Consider the following 23477-nt stretch of genomic DNA (forward strand, 5'->3'; position numbering starts at 1 on the left):
TATTATTTGTAAATAATTTATAGGAAATGTAATTATGTTAAAAATGATTAGAACAAAATCAAGAATAACACAAGTGTAATGGAATCATCAGATTATAAAATGGACTGAATGCATTTGCAGCAGAGTGAGTGAGCTAGGGAGAGGGCAGGGTCAACCACTTCTTATGGTAACGACACGCGGCCATTCGAAGTCGAGCAATGCCACTTCGAGCTCGCACAGTAACTGCAAGCTTGCGGCGGTCTCTTCGTTGTCTCCACCTTAGCTTCTGTTCTTTCTCTCTGTCAAAATCTCAGGTTCACTTCAAATTCCTCTTTCTATATTAAATTAATAAATCATTTTCATATTTTTCTCAATCCTTTTCCCCTCACCCGAACACTAGTTTTCTGCCAATTGTCACGAATTTTTGCCGTGGTTGGAGCGGAAAGCTGAATCTGCAGTTTCTTCCTCACTTTTCATCGGCAAATCTTCTTATGGAAGGTTCGTCTTCCTCGTTCAATTGTAGACTATTATTGTTACAAAATTCAAATGACATTGGCAATTATTTTGGGGTCACTTGTTCCAGGATAAGATTCTTCACAACTCAAAATGAAATGTCGAAGCATTTTTTTTTTCACTATATTATAGTTTATTATAACATTTTTTGACTCTCTTGTCGTGTCCCTTGATAGGTCTCTGTTTGCTTCCAAGACAATACAAACTGGAGATTGCATTTTAAAGGTTCCTTACAGAGTGGTATGCTTCGCATTCTAAGTTGTGCTCGAATGTTATGTTATGCCACTACTTACACATGTCGCAATGACCGCTTGCTCTTGACGGTATTCATAATTGGTTTTGCAGCAAATTACTGCTGATAATCTTCCTCCTGAAATCAAATCTTTGATCGGTGAGGAAGTGGGAAATATTGCGAAACTTGCTATTGTTATTCTCGTTGAGAAGAAAATGGGTCAGGTAAACCTTATTACTTTGCTTCGATATGATTTTCATCTGAATTTTAGGAGCTTTTGAGCTCAATTTTTGTAAAATAAGATATAATTTTGTATAGCTATATTTAGCTTAGAGTTCTTTTAATTTAATACGAAATACATCAAGACAGGGTAAACTATAAAAGTATGAAACTGAAAAACAATGTGTTAAAGAGAAAATCTATAGAAGCCAGCTAACCAATTTATTCTTTGAGACTTGTGACATAGTTAGCTTAGAGCAAACTAAATCTATAACATCTTTGTCTGAATGATAGGGTTCTGAATGGTATCCTTATATCAGCCATCTTCCACAGCAAGGGGAGCAACACAATACGGTAAGTTTTATGAAAAAAAGTCTCTTCTAATTTATGGTATTTCTGTAGAATCTATTTCTCTTTTCTGGAATTAAAGGCCACTTTGCTCATGTACCAATTTTAGGGTTTGAAATAGTTCTTACTAATAGTTTGTTTCCGCAATTATTCTTTTGAAATAGTTAATACCTACTTTGTATATAGTTTTTAGACTTGGAGAATAGTCATAAAGGCCTTTACTTACTGTGGGTTGATTTTTGAGCCTTTTTGTTTTGACAAGGTATTTTGGAATGAAAGTGAGTTGGAGTTGATTCATCCAAGTCCAGTTTATCAAGAAACTATTGACCATAAATCTCAAATTGAAAAGGATTTTTTGACAATCAAGCGTGTAAGTACTTTTTATCATTATCTACTTTTAAATGTTTAAGTTGTGACTCAATATATTATTGTTAGAAATTTTAGGCTATTGTGTTTGCAACACTAGGTTTCTGCCATTTGTTGGAAATAAAACATATTTTTACCTAGGTTAGTATGTCATTTCATTTTTAATTTTAAGTATGCAGTTGACTCCAGTTTTTATTTTTTATTTTTTATTTATTATTATTATCATCTATCTTGGGATAAAGCAAAACATATTTTGCTTTGGAGAAAATGTTATAGGACAAGAAACCTTGTTACAAAATAGAGGGGAATTAAAATCCCAAAAACTATACAGAAGAACATTAGCTTCTTTTGGTTTATGAGAAGTCATGAGACAATGAAGTGAGTACTTTTATCAATAGAAACTCAAAAGCTTTTATCTGTCAGAATAAATAAATTTATTGTTTTCTTTTACAATGCAATAGGTGTTCGGGTCAAAGTATTATTCTCATATGAGTGGCTAAATAAATTAAGTTTGCTGTTTTGGAGACTGATTATATTGAATTTGTCCTCCTAATTCAGGTTTTTGAATCTTTCGATATGAGTTTTGAAGATTTTACCTTCAAGGACTTCATGCATGCATGCACACTAGGTAGAGCAAACACTTGCAAAGTTTGTGCTTTCATTGTGTGTTCACTTCATAGTACAATGATTTTATATGATCTTTCATGTGTGGTAATACGAAGGAACTGCATGTAAGTTTGACTTTGGTCAATTTGAGGGTTGTTAATTCAAGTTTGTTTTTATAGCATTAGCTATAATAAGTTTGATAATTTTGATACTTAGTTTTGAAGGTGGCTGTATGGTTTACTTTTTGTTGTTAAGATTTAACCTGTTTTGTAAAACACTCTCAACTATTGATGTTTTGCTTATTGTGTATTATTATTTCTTCTTACTCTTTCTTGACATCTCTCATTTTGTGTTTTGACTGTCTCATTCCAGATTTATCTGATTGTTCAACAATTAAAATGAGAAAACGACCCAATATTATCCTAGTTTCTGGTTTAATTTATCTTTCGTCAAACATTTGATTATACAATCTGATCAGAATAAGGGGCAGGATTGTCACTGCGTGTAATATTTAGTCCATGTAGCTTCTGTTTGGGCATTTCTTTGGTTATTCCTTAGAGACTTCCTGTAATAGATGCTGGGGATTTTGAGTCTTTGTAGCTGATGGTCTTTTGATCTTTTATAAGCTGCCTGATCTTTTACTCTGATTGGATTTTGAAAGGTGTTGACAAACCTCGTTTATTATTATGTTGTTTTGAATATGAAACCCATTCTTAGTTCTATTTGTGATCACTTTAATGTTGAGTTTCCAGTTGGTTCTCGAGCATGGGGAAGCACAAAGGGTTTAGCTCTGGTATTGCTACTGTATGTAGACTTCTATTAGATTTTATGGTTGGTCCGTAATTAGTTTTTTAATATTTTTATAGATTCCATTTGCAGATTTCTTAAACCATGATGGACTTTCAGAAGCAATTGTAATGAGTGATGACGACAAACAATGCTCAGAAGTTTGATCTCTCTCTCTCTCTCTCTCTCTCTCTCTCTCAGACACACACGCACACATCCCTGCTTCCTGCCTTGTATCTAGTCTATCATTGGTTATTGGAGCTTGATTAAAATGGTTATTGTATCTAGTCTACCACTAGTTATTGCCTTGTATCTAAGACAAACAATGCTCAGAAGTTTGATATCTCTCTATCTCTCAGTCCATTTTTCTTTTTTATTTCCACTCTTTGTCCCATTATGTATGGTATGGAGTTATATTTTGGTGTACTTACAGCACAAATCTTTAAAAGTAACAAAAAAATAAAAATAAAATGCAAAGCATGAACTGATAATCAGGTCCAGTATTCAAGTAGCAAAGTCCTACTGCAATAAGACTCTTTATCCAAATCAAATGAGAAAAACTACATCCAACACATGCACACACACGCTTTTAAACTCATGCACTTGAATTTTAATTTAATTTTGCAATTCTGTGCAGATTATTGCTGATCGTGACTATGCCCCTGGTGAACAGGTCATTGACTATTGTGCTACCAATTTATATTGTTAAGTTTTCGTGAGCTGGAATTTATTACAAAAAATTTAGGTTTCAGTTTTTTCCTTCTTTTATTCAATGGAATTAATCAGTGACACCATTCCTGAAAAGTTCATCTTTGACTCTTTTTGGTTCCTTGATTGTTAAACAACTAGCATTACTAGTTTGCTCTATAACATTTAAGAAAAGAGAGAAAATATTGTGAAAAATGATTTTATTATCTTAGTAAAAGGGTTACAGCAATATACTGCACATACACATATCCACATGTAGTAGATAGATTGGTAAAGATACATTTACAAAATGAGTATATGATCTATTATATATTAGCATTTCCCTTTCAAATTGGAGCTTATGAATTATAAGCCCCAAGTTTGTTAAAATAGACTCAATTTGTGCCCCCTAAACTTGTGAAAATGTCAGATTGTGTAACTAGTCACCATACAACTAGGAAGAATTTTATCTCTAATAAAGCAATCATCCACTTTAATATGTTTGGTTTTCTCGTAAAAAGAATAGACTTCAGTAAATTTTAGTTAATGTATTAATGGCTTGAATTTAATGAGGCATATTGGTTCTCAATTGTAAAATTTTTCACATGGGTCTAGGGGTTTTCTTATTGGTTTTAGGTCCTAATAAGATATGGAAAGTTTTCAAATGCTACACTACTGCTGGACTTTGGTTTTTCAATTCCATACAACATTTACGATCAGGTATATCCTTGCAATTGGATTGGTAGTCATAGAATGTGAGCTGATATGTTTTTTTGGTCCTCTGGCTTGTTGCTTTATTTTTTTATGATTGTATCAGCTGTCCTTGATTGATAATGGTAACAATTCCCAGGTTAAGGTCCAGTTTGATGTACCTAAGCATGACCCTTTGCATGACATGAAGTTGGAACTCTTGCAACGAAACATTGTACCTCATCCTGAAGATATGGAGGACTTGACATATCCTGTGAATACCTTCAGTATCAAGTTTGTACCGATTCCTAATTTGTTATTTGTTTTTTGGAATCATTTAGATAGTAAAATCCAATTTTTGTATGATGATTCTTGGTATCGGTTCTCTTACCGACATAATAGAATGTTTTTTGCTTTTTGGATCCAAATTGCCCTTGTTACTCATGAATACAGTGCTTACTTTCAGCAAAGCAAAGCAATGGATATATATCATCTGCTTCTACCTTCCTTTTTAAGACCATATTGGGCACATACAATATCCCAACCTATTTATCTTCAATGGTTAATTTACAATATTATTTTGATCTATTTTCCATGTTTCACTTCACGAGTCACGGCACTGTCACTTGTACCCATTTTGAGTCGCTGCATGAAATGTGCATACAAACAACCCTTTTCCATATTTTTTTGTCTGATAATGTAGGATTTCTGGTATGGTTTCACTAAATTTTTTCTTATAATATACTTGGTAGTATTTGGCTATCTGATGGAGGCTGTAATAATGTAGGGAGGTGAAGTCGGATAGAGGAAAAGGGAAGGGTCTTCCACAGTCACTTCGTGCGCTTGCTCGTGTTCTTTCTTGTGCCACATCTCAGGGTGCGCACAAAATCTTGTTTATTTAGTTTTATTGATGCAATAATGTGTACAATTCTTCCCGCCAAGAAAATGGCACACTTGTTATACAAGCTATGCCGAAACAGTATTAACTTTTATCAAAGAACGCATCTAAAATCTCGTTTATTTAGTTTTACTAATGCAATAATGGTTACATTTCTTCCCACAAAAAAACTGGTACACTTGGGAACTTTTACTGATGAAAAAAATCAGAACTTTACGATTTGGTCGAGGAAGCTGCTCAAAATGATGGAAGGCTGGCTAGGCGCCCTTTAAAGGATATCAACAGAGAGATCCAAGCACACCTGATGTTGTTATCAGTATTCATCCAATTAATTGAGGAGCGCAATGCGATTATTATGGTAAAAATTAGGACTTCATCTCTCTCTCTCTCTCTCTATATATATATATATATATATATGTGTGTGTGTATTCATGTTTGTATGTATATCTGTATGGTTGGTTTAAACATCCAAACATGGTGGTTACAAAATCAGTAGGAAGTTGAGAGAAAAAGTGTTTGGGTGGGCCGGGACCATTTTATAATATTTGATATTTTGAGATTGTTAAGCTAATAAAAATATAAAGAGTATGAAAATGCTTGCTTCATTTGTCATTTTTTTTTTAATTTATTCAAAGGCCTTACTGTTTTTACCGTTGATATAATATGTTTTTTTCACACTGTTGTACAGTCACTGGGTTCTTGTCATAGCCCTCTCTTTTGTGAAAGACTTCCTGTTAGAAGAATAATGGCTCAAGATCTCCTACATGGTGAGCTTCGCATTCTCAAATCTGCTTCTGCCTGGCTGGAGAACTACTGTGTCTCCTTGACTTGATAGTCATTAGTTACTGGCCGCAGCCACAGGAGTGTATTGTTGGCGCCAACGAAGTATCCGAATGATTGACAATAATGCATGCAACCTTTGAAAGTATTCTTTCGATCTTGTAGCTGTCATTTTCTTACCATTAATTGATTCTCGATTGAAATGAGTTGTTTTAAATTAATGAATGAGGTTGCAAATCGATAGATCAAATTTATAGTAATGAGGAAGATATTTCCAAGTGAGGAACGATTCTTTGCTAAATTAGAGATATTAATTTATGAGATTTTCTGCTTCTATTGACAAGTAATTTAACTGTTAATTCCTTTAATTATGAAGTTGATTAAAAAATAAAAAGTAATGTTAAAGTGTTTCTTACGGTTTGTTCTCACGATCTTCTGCTACAGGTTTTCCTTTTTTTTTTTCATTTTCTATTTTTTAAGTCGAAAAGGTCAAAAAGTTAAAGTTTCAAGCTATACATAATAGAATGATGTGGGAGGGAGAATGAGGAAAAACCTCACACAGTAACATCAGTGTGTTATGTTTTGTCCGATAATATTTACAATTTTACTTAATATATAATGTATTTAATAAAATACAAAATACGAAAATAAATTTGTAACTTTAATCAGAGAACTGCATGAAAGTTTTTTCCAATTATATACTTCCTCTGTTCTTTTAATTAGAAGCAAAGAAACAATACCGTATGTATTATTGGCAATATTGCATTAAAGTAATAAAATAGTGAAAGGAAAGTAAATTTAAGATTGAAAATTATTTATTGCATTAAAATATATAAATGCAATAAATGTGGGAATGACAATCATGGAAAATAGTGAAAGAAAAGTAAATTTAAAATTGAAAATTATTTATTGCATTAAAATTTGATTGTTTATATAATAGAATGGTGCAAGGGTGAGAATGGAGAAAAATCAGAAACAAAATGTCAAATTCAATGCATGTATCAGCTTCGGTGGTTTTTGCTGTGTTGTTGTTGAGTCCTTTTGTTAATTCTGGTATGGTTTATGAACCTGATTTCAATTATGGTCCCATCCGCAAAACACTGTTGATTTGGATGGAGAAGGATATGGGAGAAGAATCAGATAGATTATCATTTGTGAGTAACTTTGAAAAGGGAGAAGTGGAACTGGTAGCAGGAGAGCCATACAAGAAGTACCAAAATTATGAACCCAAAAAAGCTTCACTGAAGAAAGGTAATGGTAAGTTTTGTGTTGACATAGATGTGTATGATCCTAAGGTAGCAGGTGATAATAAAAGAACTTTTTGGTCAATGAGAACAGATGCCATTTATCATAGTTGGGATAATGAGATTTGGGAGAAAAAGCATGATTGGGGAAACTGTTCTTTCTGAACATAACATATCAGATTATCCATTTATGTTTTAATAAAGTGTGACTTTCGTCTTATTTTTTTTTCAAAGATTCGTCTATATAATTATCTTGTTAGTGATTATTAAATTTGCAATTCAACTCGTAGAATTGTTCGAGTTTACATCTCTATAATCATCTTTCGAATTAATTTGGTATTAAACTCATTTTTGGAACGAACTCGTTAAATTCGTCGGTAAACTCGATTGAACTCACGACAAGCGAGTTGGCGAATTCAAGTGACATTTCTTCAAATCCAAAAGACAACGGAGATTATAGTTCTATCCTGGTAATTCTAAGTTCTCTTACTGGTATCATGCTAAATGCTGCGTTGTGATGGGCGCCGCTATCTTACTCATGCTGCTCAAATATGGATATGATTAGAGTTTTGTGAGACTTAGGGTTTCTTTGGCGAGGTTTAGGGTTTCCTTATTCTGTCATGGGCTTTTGGGCCTCGGTCCAGTACCATTTATCTTGTTGTTTCATATAAAATGTAATATATGTTATATAAAATGTTGTAACTAATTAAATTTATTATAAAATAATAATTATATTAGAAAAATATTTAAAAATAATGATATAATAATGAAAAATATTTATAAATATATTATCGTATTTAATTGATTTCAATTTCTTTTTTTGTGAAAAATTAATTTAATTTGGACCTTGCTAGATCACGTTAAAAATTCTCTGTCATAACTTGTTGACTGAGCAATTTTTAATTAAATGACAGAGATTGATCATTTTAGATGAAATTTTTTTATTTACAGTTTTAAATAAGTTAAATTTAATCAAAACACAACGTTTTGAAGATCTAGACTAATACTTATACATAAAAATTAACATAAAGCTATGTAAAGAAACATTTAATCAACGTAATGAAGCATGAATATTATATTACTAATGACCACAATAAAAGTTATGGTGTTGTAATCAAATGGGCAACCTCCCTCCATTTGTGACATCATTAAAGCAAAATTAACAGCACCCTACAAACGAAAATGAAAAAAAAAAAAAAAAAGAGGAGTCGTTGAGTTAGTTAGTACAACGGCTAATTTCAGTAAACTGAGATGGAGAAAATAAAATAAAGTTCTAAAATTTCTATTCAGAAAACATATAATTTGATAATCAGTTATCTAACAAAGTGGCAGACAATAGAAGTAATACAAAAGAAATAACTCAATATAAATAGTGAAAATGAACTACATAGGGGACTCTCGTACATGAGGATTTGTCCGGAGAATTGTTTGCAAAAGAAAGAGATAGTTATAACAGCCAATTAAGTTACTAAATATCACTTATTATTTCTAGACCACAATTTATTATTTCTAAACTAGCTACAAATAATAGTAAGGAAGGAAGTGATCTATTTTGATAGCAATGGTAATTTTATATTCTTCACAGTCTTTATTCAGTAGCTGCAAACCAAAATTTCGTGGAGCGAATCCAATTACCTCCATGAAAGTGAGTTTTAATATAATTAAACTTTTTTTAATACCAACATAATTAAAACAACTAATCCTGTGTTACTATGCAACAGTGGTTTAATAAAAAAACAAACATTATTTAAAAACACCATTAATAAAAATAAAGGAGTAATATACAAAAGAGTTAGAATTGCATTTAATACAATTGAATGCTATATAATGATATGGGTATAACTTCTTCACTATATAATGTCAGCAATTTTGTTAGCGTTTTGAAATGACCCCGTCATAGAGAAGTTAAAAAGATTGGAAGAGAAAATATCATTCAATTATATTGAATTTAATTTTTTTTATTTTTAAATCATTTTTTGTTGTAACCATCAAAAGTGTTTGGAAAATTATTTTCATGATAGAAGTGGGGTGATTGTTTAAAAAAAAGAATCAGATTTGGAATGTGTTATAAAAAATAAATTCGAGAGTGATCGGATGTTGAGATAAGATAATGATATTTTGACAATATTTTAAAATCATCTATGTGTTATTTTGTGATTGGTCCATGTTGGTGTTTATGATTATTATTATTGATTGTGTAGTAATTTTGGATCAATCACAAAATGATACGATGATGTTAAAATATTGTCAAAAAAATATTGTGAAAGTATCGTTTATTGGGATAAGGTGGAGAAAGTAATTACCTACACTTAGATATTCTTTCAATCAAATTTAACTCGTTATGAAAGTTGAAAACGAATGAATGAGTTTGGTTTTCCACTAAAAGGTTGGTATACAGGGTGGATACGATGAGCTGTGGCTAATTCCAATTTGGTTTTGGTAAGATTTTCCAAGCCACGCGGAAGAGAACAACCAACGGTGGTGGCGTGTGATCATTAATAATAAATTAAAAACAGATTGTTAGAGACAAATAACATATAATGTTGGGATGTTTGTTTTATTCTATCCGACTCCCACCAGGTATGTGTGTAGGTACAAATTTGAACACGTATAACCAAAAATGCTTTCTGTGTATGTTTTTGCTGTCATCTCCATGTGCACCTAGCGTCTTCATCTCAACTTTATTATTACCTTTTGAATATTACTCATTCAAAGCCCAATGGGGTGACCAAATCTTTCTTCACAAGAAACCCTAAAAAAACATAATTTTTTCAAAATCTCAGTTTCTCTCACTCTACACAACCACGACTTTCATTTATGCTAAGTGCCGTGGTTTCTGCTACCTTAATTTGTGCCAATCTTCTAGAATCTCTTCCCACAGATTGAGACAGCACCATGGAATTGGAACAGAGGATTCAAAACATTTGCTCGGTCCTTATTTTATTTAAGAACAATCTTAATAATAATATACTTTGTAATCACTTTTTATTTATTTTTTTAATTCGTGCATTAAACGGTTAGGCGGGGTAAGAAAATATCGTACTTTGTAACCACTCAATAATATGGTTACTAAAAATAACATGAATATGAAATGTGTACGCTACTTTTACATATTGTGGAAGATTAACTAATGCCAGACAGTGATTTACACTGGGATTAGCTATAACTAGACCAGAAATTCTGTATTTGACGAATTCAAAATCAAGTTCAATAACGTTTATAGATGACCAAGTCAATGTTTTTCTTTTTCGAGTTTTGCTTTTTCTCAAAAAAAATGAACATAATATGTCTTAAAAAAATTAAATCATAGAACAATAATGGTGATGTAGGTGTGGTTATTGACAATACGAACTTGGTTGTCCATTCTGATTTGGTTTTCGTTAATTACTTAATATTAATACACGAGTTATTGATAACGAGTGATAGGAGGGGATTTGTTTCATGATTGAGTAGGTGTCCGATTGAATCCAAACAACAATAAATAGAAGCACAATTATGTAGAACAAAGAAAATGTATTTTAAAGGGTAAAATTAAGTTTATTTGAGTAATTTTTTTTAAGTATAATTGATTTATGAAAAAAAAAAGCAATAGAGAGGAAGCGGGGATAAACTAAAGTAACTCTGATTTTTCAAATACTGGTTTTGTATTTACTCTACACTTTTTCTTCTGTTTTTTAAATTATTTTACACGATACAGATGACAAACGATGTTTCTTTTAAATAAAATAGAAAAGTATTTGAAATAAATAAATAAAATTGACCTTACGATTAGAGGCAGAAATGAATACCGGATAAGGAGCGTGTGGACTCGGGGCACGTCAATTCTTGGGGCGCGGGACCCATGTAAAGTTGGATTTGTACGCATATGACGACGACGTTTCATAGCAAGACAAAACAAACACACCTTTTTCCTTTTTTTAAGGAGAAAGCTTTGCCTAGCATGAAACTGTTATATTTTAAACTCAAAGAAAATTATTAATTTTAAAAATAACAAAAAAAATGTTTATCAAACTAAGCCGTTTTACTACGTAATTACATATAAAAAAAAAAAACTATACCAAAAATCGATTAAGAGGTATGAACTCTTCCAATAAAATTGCAAATATGATTAGGAATCTTTAAACATCTGCGCTTTTAATTTGAGACATATTTATCAATGATATTTTATAATTAATTATTTATAATAACAAAATGCAGACAAGAAAAGGTTAACAGTTTAGATTTAAAATTACATATTTTTGTAAAGAGAGACTAACTTGGCTTATTGTTCTTATAGGAGATTCGTCATTTTATTTTTAAATGTCAAGTGAAGCAAAATTCGAAAGGTATCTCACTGGTAAACAGAAAACATATTCCCCAAAACAGGATTGAAAAAAAAATAATCAAGAATCCATGATTTTAATATTTTTTTTTTTAAACAGGGAACATACTGTCTTCTTTTCTGGCTTTCTGCGTTTTTAATGGTCATGTATGTTTAAGAAATACAGCAAAATGAAAGTTCCAACCATTCAAAAAGTTATGATCGTGTGCAGGTCAAGTTTGAAAAACTCACACCATATTCAATAAAAAAAAGAATTGTTATATTGAATTGAGCATATTCCTATAATTACTTTTACCATATTCAAGTTGAATTCAGTTAAATGAACCTGTCACAAGTTTTTAAAACAATTGCTAATATTAAAAATAATAGAACTTTAAGAAAAATGTATATAATTATTATAGGTAAATATTTAGTTAGATTGGATCGGATTCAACCTGTGACATTCTTATTATAATAAGATTATATAGTTCAGATTGGACTGAATGCAAGTAAAACTTTATGTAATTTATATGAGTTGGATTAAGTTGAATTGAATTATTACTGACCCATAAATCAAAATAATATAAATACTAATTTTACTATTATTTTTCTTTGAGTACATCTATTGAATTGTACTACGGTGAGATTGTTTTCTTACAAATTTACTAATTAAATTGTATTATGACCATATATTACTTGTTACAAATGCTTGAAAATTTAATTGGTTCTTTTATGTCAGAGAAAAATAAGATTAATTAAATAAAGCTTATGGAATGTAAAAGAGGCCGCCTTGCTTGAAGAAATTATAAATTAATGCACCAGCATATCAAAATTCAATGATTTTGGCTTCAATTATAAGCTTTCACGTCTACTTTCTTACTTTGCTATTATGTCATGGTTTAAAATTTTTATTTATGACTCGTGGTTATAATTAATTTTAAAATTGAAAGTTTATATTATTTAATTTGTTCATTTTGTTTTACTACTATATTTATTTAACTACTTTTAAAATTAGTGTATTAAATAATGTCATGGTAACATTTACTAATAAATAAGAATTTGCTTAATTATAGAAAGATAACAAAGAGAGACATGACTCAGAATTTTCAAAATTACTTCTTTATAGTGGGCTTTTAATCTTTAGCATAGATCAAAAGAGTATGAATCATGTTAATACATAACCCTCTAGTATTTAGTGAAAGTGAAGAACTTCCAATTAGATTAAAAAAAATGCCTTCCATTGAACCGAGTTTTAACAATCGAAGTTGAATAAGAATGTCGAGCTTGGATATTGTTGCACGATAAAAGTTGAGAAGTCAAAAAAATATATTTGTACAACACATGTATTAAATAATAATATATAGTAAAAGATTATCTGAAAAGAAACTCAAATTCCACATTATTACTATATTTTTCCTTCAATGATCTTGACAAATATTTGGTTAATTAATTTTTTTTAAACTTTTGCTTGTTGAGAAAACATGACAATGAGTAAATGCAGAGTAAAAACGGAAGAATTCAAATTTTAAATGATAAAATAACATGGTTGATTCAACTTTGATACTAATGATTCTTTGATAAACCATTATTTCAGAACTCACAATAAATAATAAAAGAAACATTTTTATTACAATCAAATTAACAACACATATACGAGATGAAAATATTATTATAAATAAAGCAAATGAGAGAAACTAAAACATGTTACGTAATAAATTTTATATAAACTATTTTATCTTTACCTTTTATAAATACAATGAGTTTTCAAATACTTGATGGAGTGTAAAAGATGTTACAACTATAATATTTTTGAAAAAAGTTTTTTTAATAATTTTTTTTTGACAATTTTAGGGTGTTAATTATATTTTAAGCTTAAAAAAATAGTTACATAATAACAGCAACCAGATTGGATCACTTGTGGAATTGGAGACATGCAACAATATGTTTGATTGGATCAATTAGTTTCAAAACCCAAACAAAGTTGGCAAGATGTCACTGTTTTTAGGTTTGTCAAGATGCTACAAGATGTGCATAATTAATAGCCGGGGCTATCTTGTTTAAGTTAAATAAATGAATAAAACCACGAGAATAAGCCTTGTTTAAGACATTTAATTACGATTATAGTATGCAGGTTTCTTAATTTCAAACTAAAAAAAAGTATTTATAACTGCCATATAAAAGAAGATTTTTAAAACCCGAGTTCAAATTATAAGGAGATTTTCTTTTGTAATGAATTGAAGTTTAACTAGATAACTCAACCCTAGTTAATTTAATGAAGGCAAGTTAATTACATAGGTAGAAATACAAGTGTCGTTACTAGTGTCTATATTATTATAAGAAAAAAAAATTAGAATTGAATATTTTAATCATACAAGTGTTGTCATAATATACAAAACTAGAAATTGAAAATAATTACAAAAATAAAAAAATATACAAATAGAATTTTCTTTATTAATTTGTTATAAATAGCTACAAAACATAAAAGTGGAACTTCTTTACAAAAATCACGGAGTCCATAGAATGGAAAAGAAAATTAGATGACATGATTTTTCAAGTCATGAGAATTTATTATTAAAAAGATAAAAAAGAAAAGCACACGCAAATATAAATGACATTTTTTTATCTTAAACTTTTAGTATAAAGCAATGGTAATGTTTTCATAAATAATTATTGAGTGTAACCATTTTACTGTTTCAATGTCTTTTACCACGTCGTACAATGTTAGAAAAAATTTCACCGGTTGAAGATATTTACCCATAAACATTAATGGCGTTGGATGAAACAAGACGAGACATTTGGCATTTTCCTTTCTTATCTGGAAAGATTTGTCCAATTTTTTTAATGAAAGATAACACGCAGTTAGTTTTTCCGAAAAAAAATGGAATTATATTATATATATTTATATTGATATTTGATTGTTCATCCAATAAAAAAAACAGTAATTAATATGATTTAAATATAAGTTAGGCAACCTTCCTATTTACTACAGTTGAGGAAATATCTTGTAAAGCACTGGTATTACAATAAATAAAATGATATCCTAAAAATAGGCAATAAATTTTGATGCATGATGATGAAGGCACCTTTAATAGCATAATTGTTTTTCCTTTATTTTCTCTTTAATCTTTGGAGTGTCAGTGTCATTTTCAATATTTTAAAAAAGATCTTTTATAGGTATGAACGTGCATGACCAGAGGGGGACCCATCAGGTTAATGAATTCGAAACAGGGGACCAGATGGTGTGCCTATTTTTCCGGCCTTCTACACAGAACAGGTACCACTCTCCTTCCTATGTCAGCTTATTTACTTCCTTATTATTATATCAACCAATTTTATTTTTTCAAAAACTATATATTTATAACTTAAAATTATTTTATATGGTAATTCAAATATTTTTTAAATAAAATTTGAAATTATTGAATCATACCTCAAATGATACGAAGCTTCCTTCCACCGACTGCCCCAAAAAAGTGTTCCACGAAAAAGAGAAGCTAGATAGCCTAAAAATACGTACAGAGTGATAGCCTAACCAAGACAATAAAGATAGAAAATATTCTTCGGGTTACGAGATCATTTTCGATTTTATTTTTTCATTTTGTATATAATTTTTTTACTACGAAATTGAATACGTAGGACGCGTGTATTTGTACATGTATCTTAAAATTATATAATAAATTAGAAACAAAATTATTGAAGGGTAGTACTAGCCAGTAGCAAAGGGCAAAGTACCAGATCAAGTCTTGCACGGAACTACATGTGTCAGCATGCGTCACGTGGCTGGCTAAAAACCACACGTGCATGAATGTGTCAATCTTTGGCGATGAAATTGCGGAAAGAGTGGCGCAGAACAGAACATTAACCTTGTATGTTGTTTTTGAAGGTTTTAATTACACGGTGATTTATTTCGGTGGTGTGATGTGTGTAGGTGGCATTGACGAAGAAGCGTACGTATCTAGGAATGTAATCTGACAGAGAAGTGATTAAAAAAGAAAACTCTTCACCGACTCCAGATTGTGCTAGATTTGGTATGTAATTCACCCTTTAAAACTAACTATTTTTATATAGAAAATAATTTAATTTTTGTGTTTAATTTCTGTAAGCTATATATTAATAGGAGCTATAAAATGAGAGTGGAGAATAAATAATACAGAAAAAGTATAAAAAAAAACATAGGAGGCACAGTATTTGGTGTGTGAATTTAGCATGTGAAATGAAAGTAGAAATAAGAAAAATGTGTTGACGCAAATGCATCCCTGAGCAATGAATCTAAGACGAGGATGAAGCAACTTTTCAATAATAAAAACATTGGCTGCTTCCATGGAATCTCTATTTCAACAATTTTTGTCCAGCTGTAATTTAGCTGTCATTTTTGTAAAGCCTCTTTTAGTACACCCCCATTTTTGTATTACCCTCATTAGATATATAATCTCAGGTTTTATTTTCATAATACTTTTTACTTTAATAATAGACACAACATTTTGTACATTTATACTTTTTTTTTATTTTTATTATGGAGTTAATATATATTTCTTAATGGAGAATCGTGTCCAAATTTTAATCTTACAAAATTTTATTACAAAGTAATAAATTTAAGACTTATAGCCTTAATGTCTGTTAAGGATTTGGGAAATAGTGAATAAAAGAATTTAAGAGTATAGATAGATGATTGTGGTTTTGTTTATTTGAACAATCGGGAGGTGAAAATGATTAAATTTGAAAGAAATGTTTGTGATAGATTTAATAAATGTGATAGGTAAAAAAGTTATAATAATATTATACATTTGTCCTTGTGATTACAAGTATTACAAAATAAATAATTGATTAATTAAAATTAATTTTAAAAAAATGTTGATGAATGGTTTTTAAATAAAAAAATCACTCGGTCTAATTATTTAAAAATACAATTGTTATTGGTATTAAAAAAATGCTTCAATATATTGATTTAAATTTAAATGTTCATATTAAATAAAAATAATGTTTGAACAATTATTTTAAAAGCTTTACATTTCATTTGTATTATATTGTTATCAATTAATATAAATGTTAAATGAGAATTTTTAAATTCATGAAAATAATTTAAAATAAAATTGGCCCTGATGGAATTTATTGAAATCATTTGATATGAGAGATCGGAAAAAAATGAAATCATTAATAAATTTATTTTTATTAAAAAAACTCTTGCAATAATATATAAAAAATACCATTCACAATAATGAATAATAAAATTATAATTAAATATTTGAAGTTAGATTTTGAATAGCGTGATATATATTAAACAATATTTTATAAAATTCTTATATTACATATAAAGCAAAAATGTGATAAAAAATAAAATAACATAATAATTTCTATGAAATTTAAAGTAAAACCTGGATTTGAAATACCTTAATATTATAAATAATTATTGTGGCTTGTGTAGAACTACGTGATTAAATTGATTATGTAGTGTAAATAAGTGTACGTTTCACTTTTATTAAAAATATAAAGTTTGAATATCATCTATATTTGCTCACACTTATTTTTTAAGGTCTGACCTAATTTGTATGAAAGTCCAATACTTTTTTAACTTTTACAAATATATTTATCAATGTATTTACTTATAAAGTATTAACATCTTTAAAAATACCGGTGAGCTTAGTTTAGTATTGAATTAATTATTTTTTATAATTAAAATTTGTATACTCGTATGTAATATATGTATATACATTTTAACAGAACAAAGTAGATATTTAAAATCTATAATTTAGAGTATAAAATTATATTTTAATGTTTTTCTACATTTGACTTTTTTGCCTCAGTCAAAACGCTTTCCTTTCCAACGAGTATAAATAATCAAGAGAGATAAATAAATTTATAACTTTATAGTATATTTTAAGAGAATTATAACTTAAAAAGTGCTTTTAATCCTTGAATTTGACTCTTTTTTTTACTTTTATGAATTAGAAGTTGTTTTTTTCTGTACCAGAATTTCATATATTAATGGATGTTGATTCACTATTTCTAATTTAAATTTTTGGTTCCTCTGTGGAAAAGAACAAAGGGGTGAGAAAAAAATGTCACAAACACCTATGCCAATATTTTTCTACTGCACCAGTAATTAAGCTTAACCAAATACTAATATGCTTTCTAATAATTTTAAAGGCAAAGTTTATCACAATTTTAAACTTTTTAAATCTAAACTATCAAATAATATTTCATAATAACTTTGTTTACCATTTTAAAAGTCAAAAAATTAGAAAAAAAAATAAAGAAAGGTGCATATATATATATATATATATATATATATATATATATATATATATATATATATATATATATATATATATATATATATATATATATATATATATCACACAAAAATATGTTTAGAAAATTGACGAATTTAATTAGTATTTGTTTGGGTTTAGAATTTAAAGTTTTGTTCTATTAAAAAATTAAAAAGAAATCGTTTGGGCAATATTATTAGAGATAAAATCAACAAAATGCATAAGATATAAAATTTACTTTAAAAGGATTTAGATCAACAAATTTGTTGGAACATTAAAAGAAAATTAAACTTCATTAAGTAAACTTCATTCAAACAAGCATAAAAACCAGGACTATCCTCAAAATTCATCACTGCAATGTATGGGGTTAACCTTCAAAAAATAAAAGCATTTTTTGTTTCAAATATGATATCACTAGTGCAAAATTACATTGGACTAAAAAATTGACGAAAAATAGACTAAAAAGAAATGATGAACAAAATTATTTGCAGTAACACTTTTATAAATAATCTGAAAATTTTCTACATCGTACAACAAGCCAACATAAATCTATTTAAAAAATATCAACTTCTTTTTACGATTTCTCTTTTTTTTCTCATTTATTTCTTTAAGAAGATAATAATGACGATAGTCCTAATATATATTATTCAAGTATTAAGAAAGTAAGTTATATCGTACAAAGTTTATTATTAAGTATTAGATGGATTGCTTAATCTGCATACAGCAAATTCCAACTCAATCACATACATAAATAAATAAATAATATATATACATATATATATATTTGTGTGTGTGATCCTTTCTTTCTTCTGCCTTGATTGGGTAAAATTGATTAAAAACAATCTTTAATTAGGATATGTTAAGAAAGGCAAACTAAGTTTCTGTGTTTTATTGTATCATTCCCTACACTTACAGCACGTAATTGTAGAATTCAGAATTTACCTAACTTTCAACATTCGAACATACTTTAAGAGATTGATTGATTCCTATTTTATCTAAGTGGGAAAACTTTTCCAAACCGAAAAAACCTCCAAAACATTATAGCCTACCTCGGATATGGTCGGTTTACCAAGAAAACGTCTTCAAAATAACAGTGGACCCCTTGTTCAAAATTAACATCACAAATAACTCTGTATTTCATTATCAGTTGTATTAATCTAATTGGTTCTTCAATTAAATGTAAAAAAATATCTACTTATCAAAAAAATTAATTTAAAGTTTATAAAAATGTGAAGTCCCATTTACAATAATAGAAACATTTTTGCAGACACATTAAAAAGCAGAAGACTTTCAATATATTCTCTTGCTTCTAGATCGGTAATAGGGTATAATCTCATTTACTTGTGAACCCTCGCTTTGGTATAAATTCTCGGTTTAACCAGAAACGAATCACTCAATTTGTATGTGATTGTCGTATTCCTTGTATGCTTGTCGTTCCAAGATTTGGTTTAACTTTTTTTTTTTTACAATATTTTTCTAAAAAGTATTTTTAAAATGTTTACGTGTAAATATTCATTTTATCGATTAATGTTTTCTCTCCTCTTCATTTTTAAATCTGAAATTTCAGTTTCTCATGAGCGTGATAGGGTCGAGATCACCAATTTAGATAGTGTATATTTTATGATCATATTCAAGATTTTGTAATTAGATTATATATAATTGAAAATTATAAAGACGTATATTTTTTTATCACGTTGTTACAAAATTTTAACAATGATAACACACGTGCACCCTTCTTTTCCCCTTCATTAACTTTGTACAGTCATTTTTTATTTAAAGATCGTAAAGCTCAAAAAGAAAAAATAATACTAAAGAAATAGGACTTAGGAGGATGTACCTAGTTCACTTTATATATACACATAGGCCAAAACTATGTGGTGTTTAATTTGCATAACACCGTCGCAGACGTGTCGTCTGTAGATTCTTTAATATACTTCGCATTATCCAATTTAATTAACTTCATCTCTACACTAATATCTTAATCTCACCGTATAATCCAAATATAAAAAAAAAATAACGTGTCTTTATATATACATGTAAATTAATGGTTTTTTATTATAGTTTTAAAAGACAAAAGAAGAATACTTTCTCTATTATTTGCCAAAAAAAATATATTATCTTAGGCACAAAATACTCCATTTTTGGCAAGGGAGGGAGTACAAAAGTCGCAAGCATTTTCGAAAAATAAAGTTCTGGTTTCTAGTATGAACTTTTTATACTGGTATTGAATTAAAATTAAAATTTAACTTACGTAGTAAAATTCCACATTAGTTAATATAAACATAAAGTAAAACTACTCTTAAAAGATAAAGCTTATTTACATGAAGTAGTAAGATTGTAATAAACTATTACGGCCTTAATCATTGACATTGTAATTTGTGAACGAAAATGAGGAAACCATGGTTTTGTTATGGAAAATATTGTTTAACACACTTAAAATTTTTTACATTCATTTCACGTGAAATGACTATAAAAGAAAGACTGTCATGTTATTATTTCTCTTTTGTTATTCATAAGAGAAGAGCAAAAGGAAGAAGAAAAAGAAAAGAAGTATGTTTATTATGAGTATTTTGCACCGTAAAGCGGATTAGAATCCATATATAACGTGTTTGATTCCGTTGGAGAAGGAGGTAGCGTAACCCCGTTCACACACAGAAACAGAAACACGCCCACAATGAATCAATGAAAGGCTACGTATGAAAACGTCGACCATGCATTGAATGCCACCGGCTGCCACGTAGTCCGTACCACCCACTAACCTACAATTGCCGGTGGCCTCTTTGGTGTCACTGTTTTTGGCTTTAACCATGGAACATATGTATGTATGTATTCATATTCATTCATTACTACTTGCTTGTTTCGCTTCCAACTCATTTCCACAATCACCTCTCACTTTCTTCCAACCCACAAAGCCGCGCTATCTATCTATATCTATCTATCTTTCTTTCTTTCTTTCTTTCTCTCTTCTTTCATCCACCTAACCAGATCGATCGACCCCATCATATATTTATCGTATCTATCTCACTGCTCTTGTAGCTGTTTGAATGAAGGATTTCAGATTGGGCATTTGAGAGATAAGTATATATATGGATAATAATAAGGAGATGATGATGATGATGATGATGATGGGTGTGAAGAAGGAGGAGGATTATTCCATAGGGTCATCGTCCTTCCATTGCAATTATCCATTCCTTGATTTCTCTGATGACAAGGGCTCTTTAGGGTTTATGGAGTTGCTGGGTGTGCAAGAATACAGTCCTCTGCTTGATTTGCCTTTAGGGTCCAACATGGAAGTGCGTCAAACCTCTGATCATAAGGAACCACCTCAGACTAAGAAAGATTGGCCCGAGGTAACCAACCAGCAACCTGCGACTCCGAACTCGTCATCCATTTCCTCCGCGTCCAGTGAGGCTCTCAACGATGAACAAAAGAATAGAACTGTAGACCAAACACATGATGAGCACAAAAAGACAAAGGAACAGTATGTTTCTTTCTCTAATGTTCTAATTTTCTCTCACCTTTTAAATTCTTTTGTGTAGTTATTTGGTTATTTAAGCCTATGATTCGCATTTTTTTCAAAAAAAAAAAAGATCTTTGGTGTTTGAATGGCTCATGGCATATCGGCAGAAGAAAAACCTTGGGGGCGGTGGAGTGTGAATTACGTGTTTGATAATCTAATTAGGGGTAGGGGATGAAAAAGACGGGGGCTGGGTATTTGTTTTCTATAATATTTTTGTGATGGTTTGTTTTTGCGAGGAATAGTGGTACGTTGATTTATTTAATGTTTGGAAGATTCTAATAAGATTTGATGGTTTTCGGGGATGGGTTTAGGTTGAAGGCTAAGAAGACAAATCAGAAGAGACAGAGAGAACCGAGATTCGCGTTCATGACGAAAAGCGAGGTGGATCATCTGGAAGATGGGTACAGATGGAGAAAGTACGGTCAAAAAGCTGTGAAAAACAGCCCCTTTCCCAGGTAACACTTTATCTCATTCTGCAATACACGCTTTGCTTCCTTCGCATCCTCACTTTTCGCTTCGATTTTGTTTCGTTTAAACCACCCAAAAATAAATTAAATGCTCTCGACATTTGAACAGGAGCTACTATCGTTGCACCAGTGTTTCGTGTAATGTGAAGAAACGCGTAGAGCGATCTTTTAGCGACCCAAGCATTGTGGTGACAACCTACGAAGGTCAACACATTCATCCAAGCCCGGTTATGGGTCGCTCCAACAACTTTGGTTCGCTAATGTCTGGATCTGAGAACTACATGTCCCAATATTATCAGCAGCACCATCAACAACAGCTCCATGTCGATGCATTGTCTTCTCTGGGTTTCCTCTCTCCAAAGAATGTCACATTTCCTCAACAGACAGCGTTGTTGAGTGACTATGGCCGTCTTCAAGATGTTGTTCCTTCACAACAAATGTTCAAACAAGACTAGATGACAATTCCATTGCTGTTACTATGTGATTTCTTATTATTACTTTTTGTAGGAGAGTATAGATGAGAACTCCACAGCTGCACTGGAATATATATATATATATATATATATATTTAAGTTTTAGTTTTCCTTGATGGCTGGATCAATCATGCTTGTAAAACCCACTTTATCTTTATGCACGTATATAATATATAGATAGGGCCTTGGCATGAATATCAGCGTAACATGATAGATTTTTGATCCGGTGCAGGCACTGCTTTCTCGTTGACGTGTCTCAGGATCTAGTTTCCTGTTTCGATCCAATATCTGATATTTAATAGATAGAAAATAAATAAAAGGACAAATAAGAGTATCCGTTGGTGGATAGGACTGTGTGTGAAAATGATAACAAAACAAAATAAAAATAAGGCAAATAGGGTTCTATCCTCTTTTTAATCGTGAGATTCTGACCCGTCGTTTGTCTTGTGTTTTTGTTTCTTTTTGTGGAGGGAATGTGCGTTCGAAAGGGAATAATGGTGGGTGCAAGTTTGCTTGCTTTGTCTGGTCCCTGTAGTCCAGGGAAAAGGAAATTGTAGGGAAATTTTCTTGAAATTTGAAGGATACATTGGTGAAAGATCTGACCCAATATTGTAACGAGGTAATAAATAGGAAGTGATTTAACCTCATTAAGTGTTGCTTGTCATGTAAATCCATCCATGGAATTGATTCACTGGAGATGTGGAACTTAAAAGCACGAGAAGTGAAGAAAAGAAAACTGGAACAAGGATTACATTTAAAGCGTGATCTGGTATGGACGATGGAATAGATTTTCATAATGACTAGTTTTAGCTTAATCTGTGAAAGCACCATAATAGGTGGTGTCGTACTCTTTCATAAGTTTGGTTATATAGAGCAGGTGAGGCTCTCGTCTAAGAGAATAATTGTAAGTTAATATAGGCATAGACCAACGCGCACTAAGAGGATGCATATGATACGCCACCATCAAAGAGCCACTGGGGGCCCGCTATTCCTTCCCATTATACGCTCCCTCTCCATTAAGTGGCAAATACATTGCATCGAATTAGAACTCTTCAATTCAGAAAGAACAGGGAATAATTACCAACCCACATTGAATTGCTCAG

At 30.3% G+C, this 23477-nt stretch overlaps 2 protein-coding genes across 4 annotated transcripts; both read left to right on the forward strand.

Moving 5' to 3' along the window:
* Positions 1 to 113: 113 nt before the first annotated feature.
* LOC124838989 (SET domain-containing protein) lies at positions 114 to 6438 on the forward strand. 3 transcript variants are annotated; one of them, XM_047314721.2, is made up of 15 exons: positions 115 to 293; positions 380 to 477; positions 669 to 732; positions 838 to 948; positions 1238 to 1297; positions 1554 to 1661; positions 2216 to 2285; positions 3016 to 3056; positions 3130 to 3210; positions 3687 to 3722; positions 4373 to 4456; positions 4587 to 4720; positions 5214 to 5302; positions 5534 to 5682; positions 6013 to 6438. In XM_047314721.2, exons 1-15 carry the CDS (start codon positions 198 to 200, stop codon positions 6154 to 6156), a joined length of 1365 nt encoding a protein of 454 aa, XP_047170677.2. In that variant the 5' UTR covers positions 115 to 197; the 3' UTR covers positions 6157 to 6438. The 3 variants fall into 3 exon arrangements, with proteins under 3 accessions (XP_087972738.1, XP_047170677.2, XP_087972737.1); XM_088116611.1 differs by having other exon boundaries at positions 669 to 730; positions 827 to 948; XM_088116612.1 differs by lacking the exon at positions 4373 to 4456 and having other exon boundaries at positions 114 to 293; positions 669 to 730; positions 827 to 948.
* A 14315-nt stretch (positions 6439 to 20753) lies between these two features.
* WRKY23 (WRKY DNA-binding protein 23) lies at positions 20754 to 22490 on the forward strand. Its single transcript, XM_047314727.2, has 3 exons — positions 20754 to 21395; positions 21746 to 21889; positions 22011 to 22490. The coding sequence occupies exons 1-3, from the start codon at positions 21001 to 21003 to the stop codon at positions 22354 to 22356; spliced, it is 885 nt and encodes a 294-aa protein (XP_047170683.1). The 5' UTR covers positions 20754 to 21000; the 3' UTR covers positions 22357 to 22490.
* Positions 22491 to 23477: the final 987 nt, after the last annotated feature.

The sequence above is a fragment of the Vigna umbellata genome, chromosome 5, assembly GCF_029865625.1.
Source record: "Vigna umbellata cultivar VRB3 chromosome 5, Vumbellata_1.0, whole genome shotgun sequence".
In the NCBI taxonomy this organism is placed as follows: Eukaryota; Viridiplantae; Streptophyta; class Magnoliopsida; order Fabales; family Fabaceae; genus Vigna; species Vigna umbellata.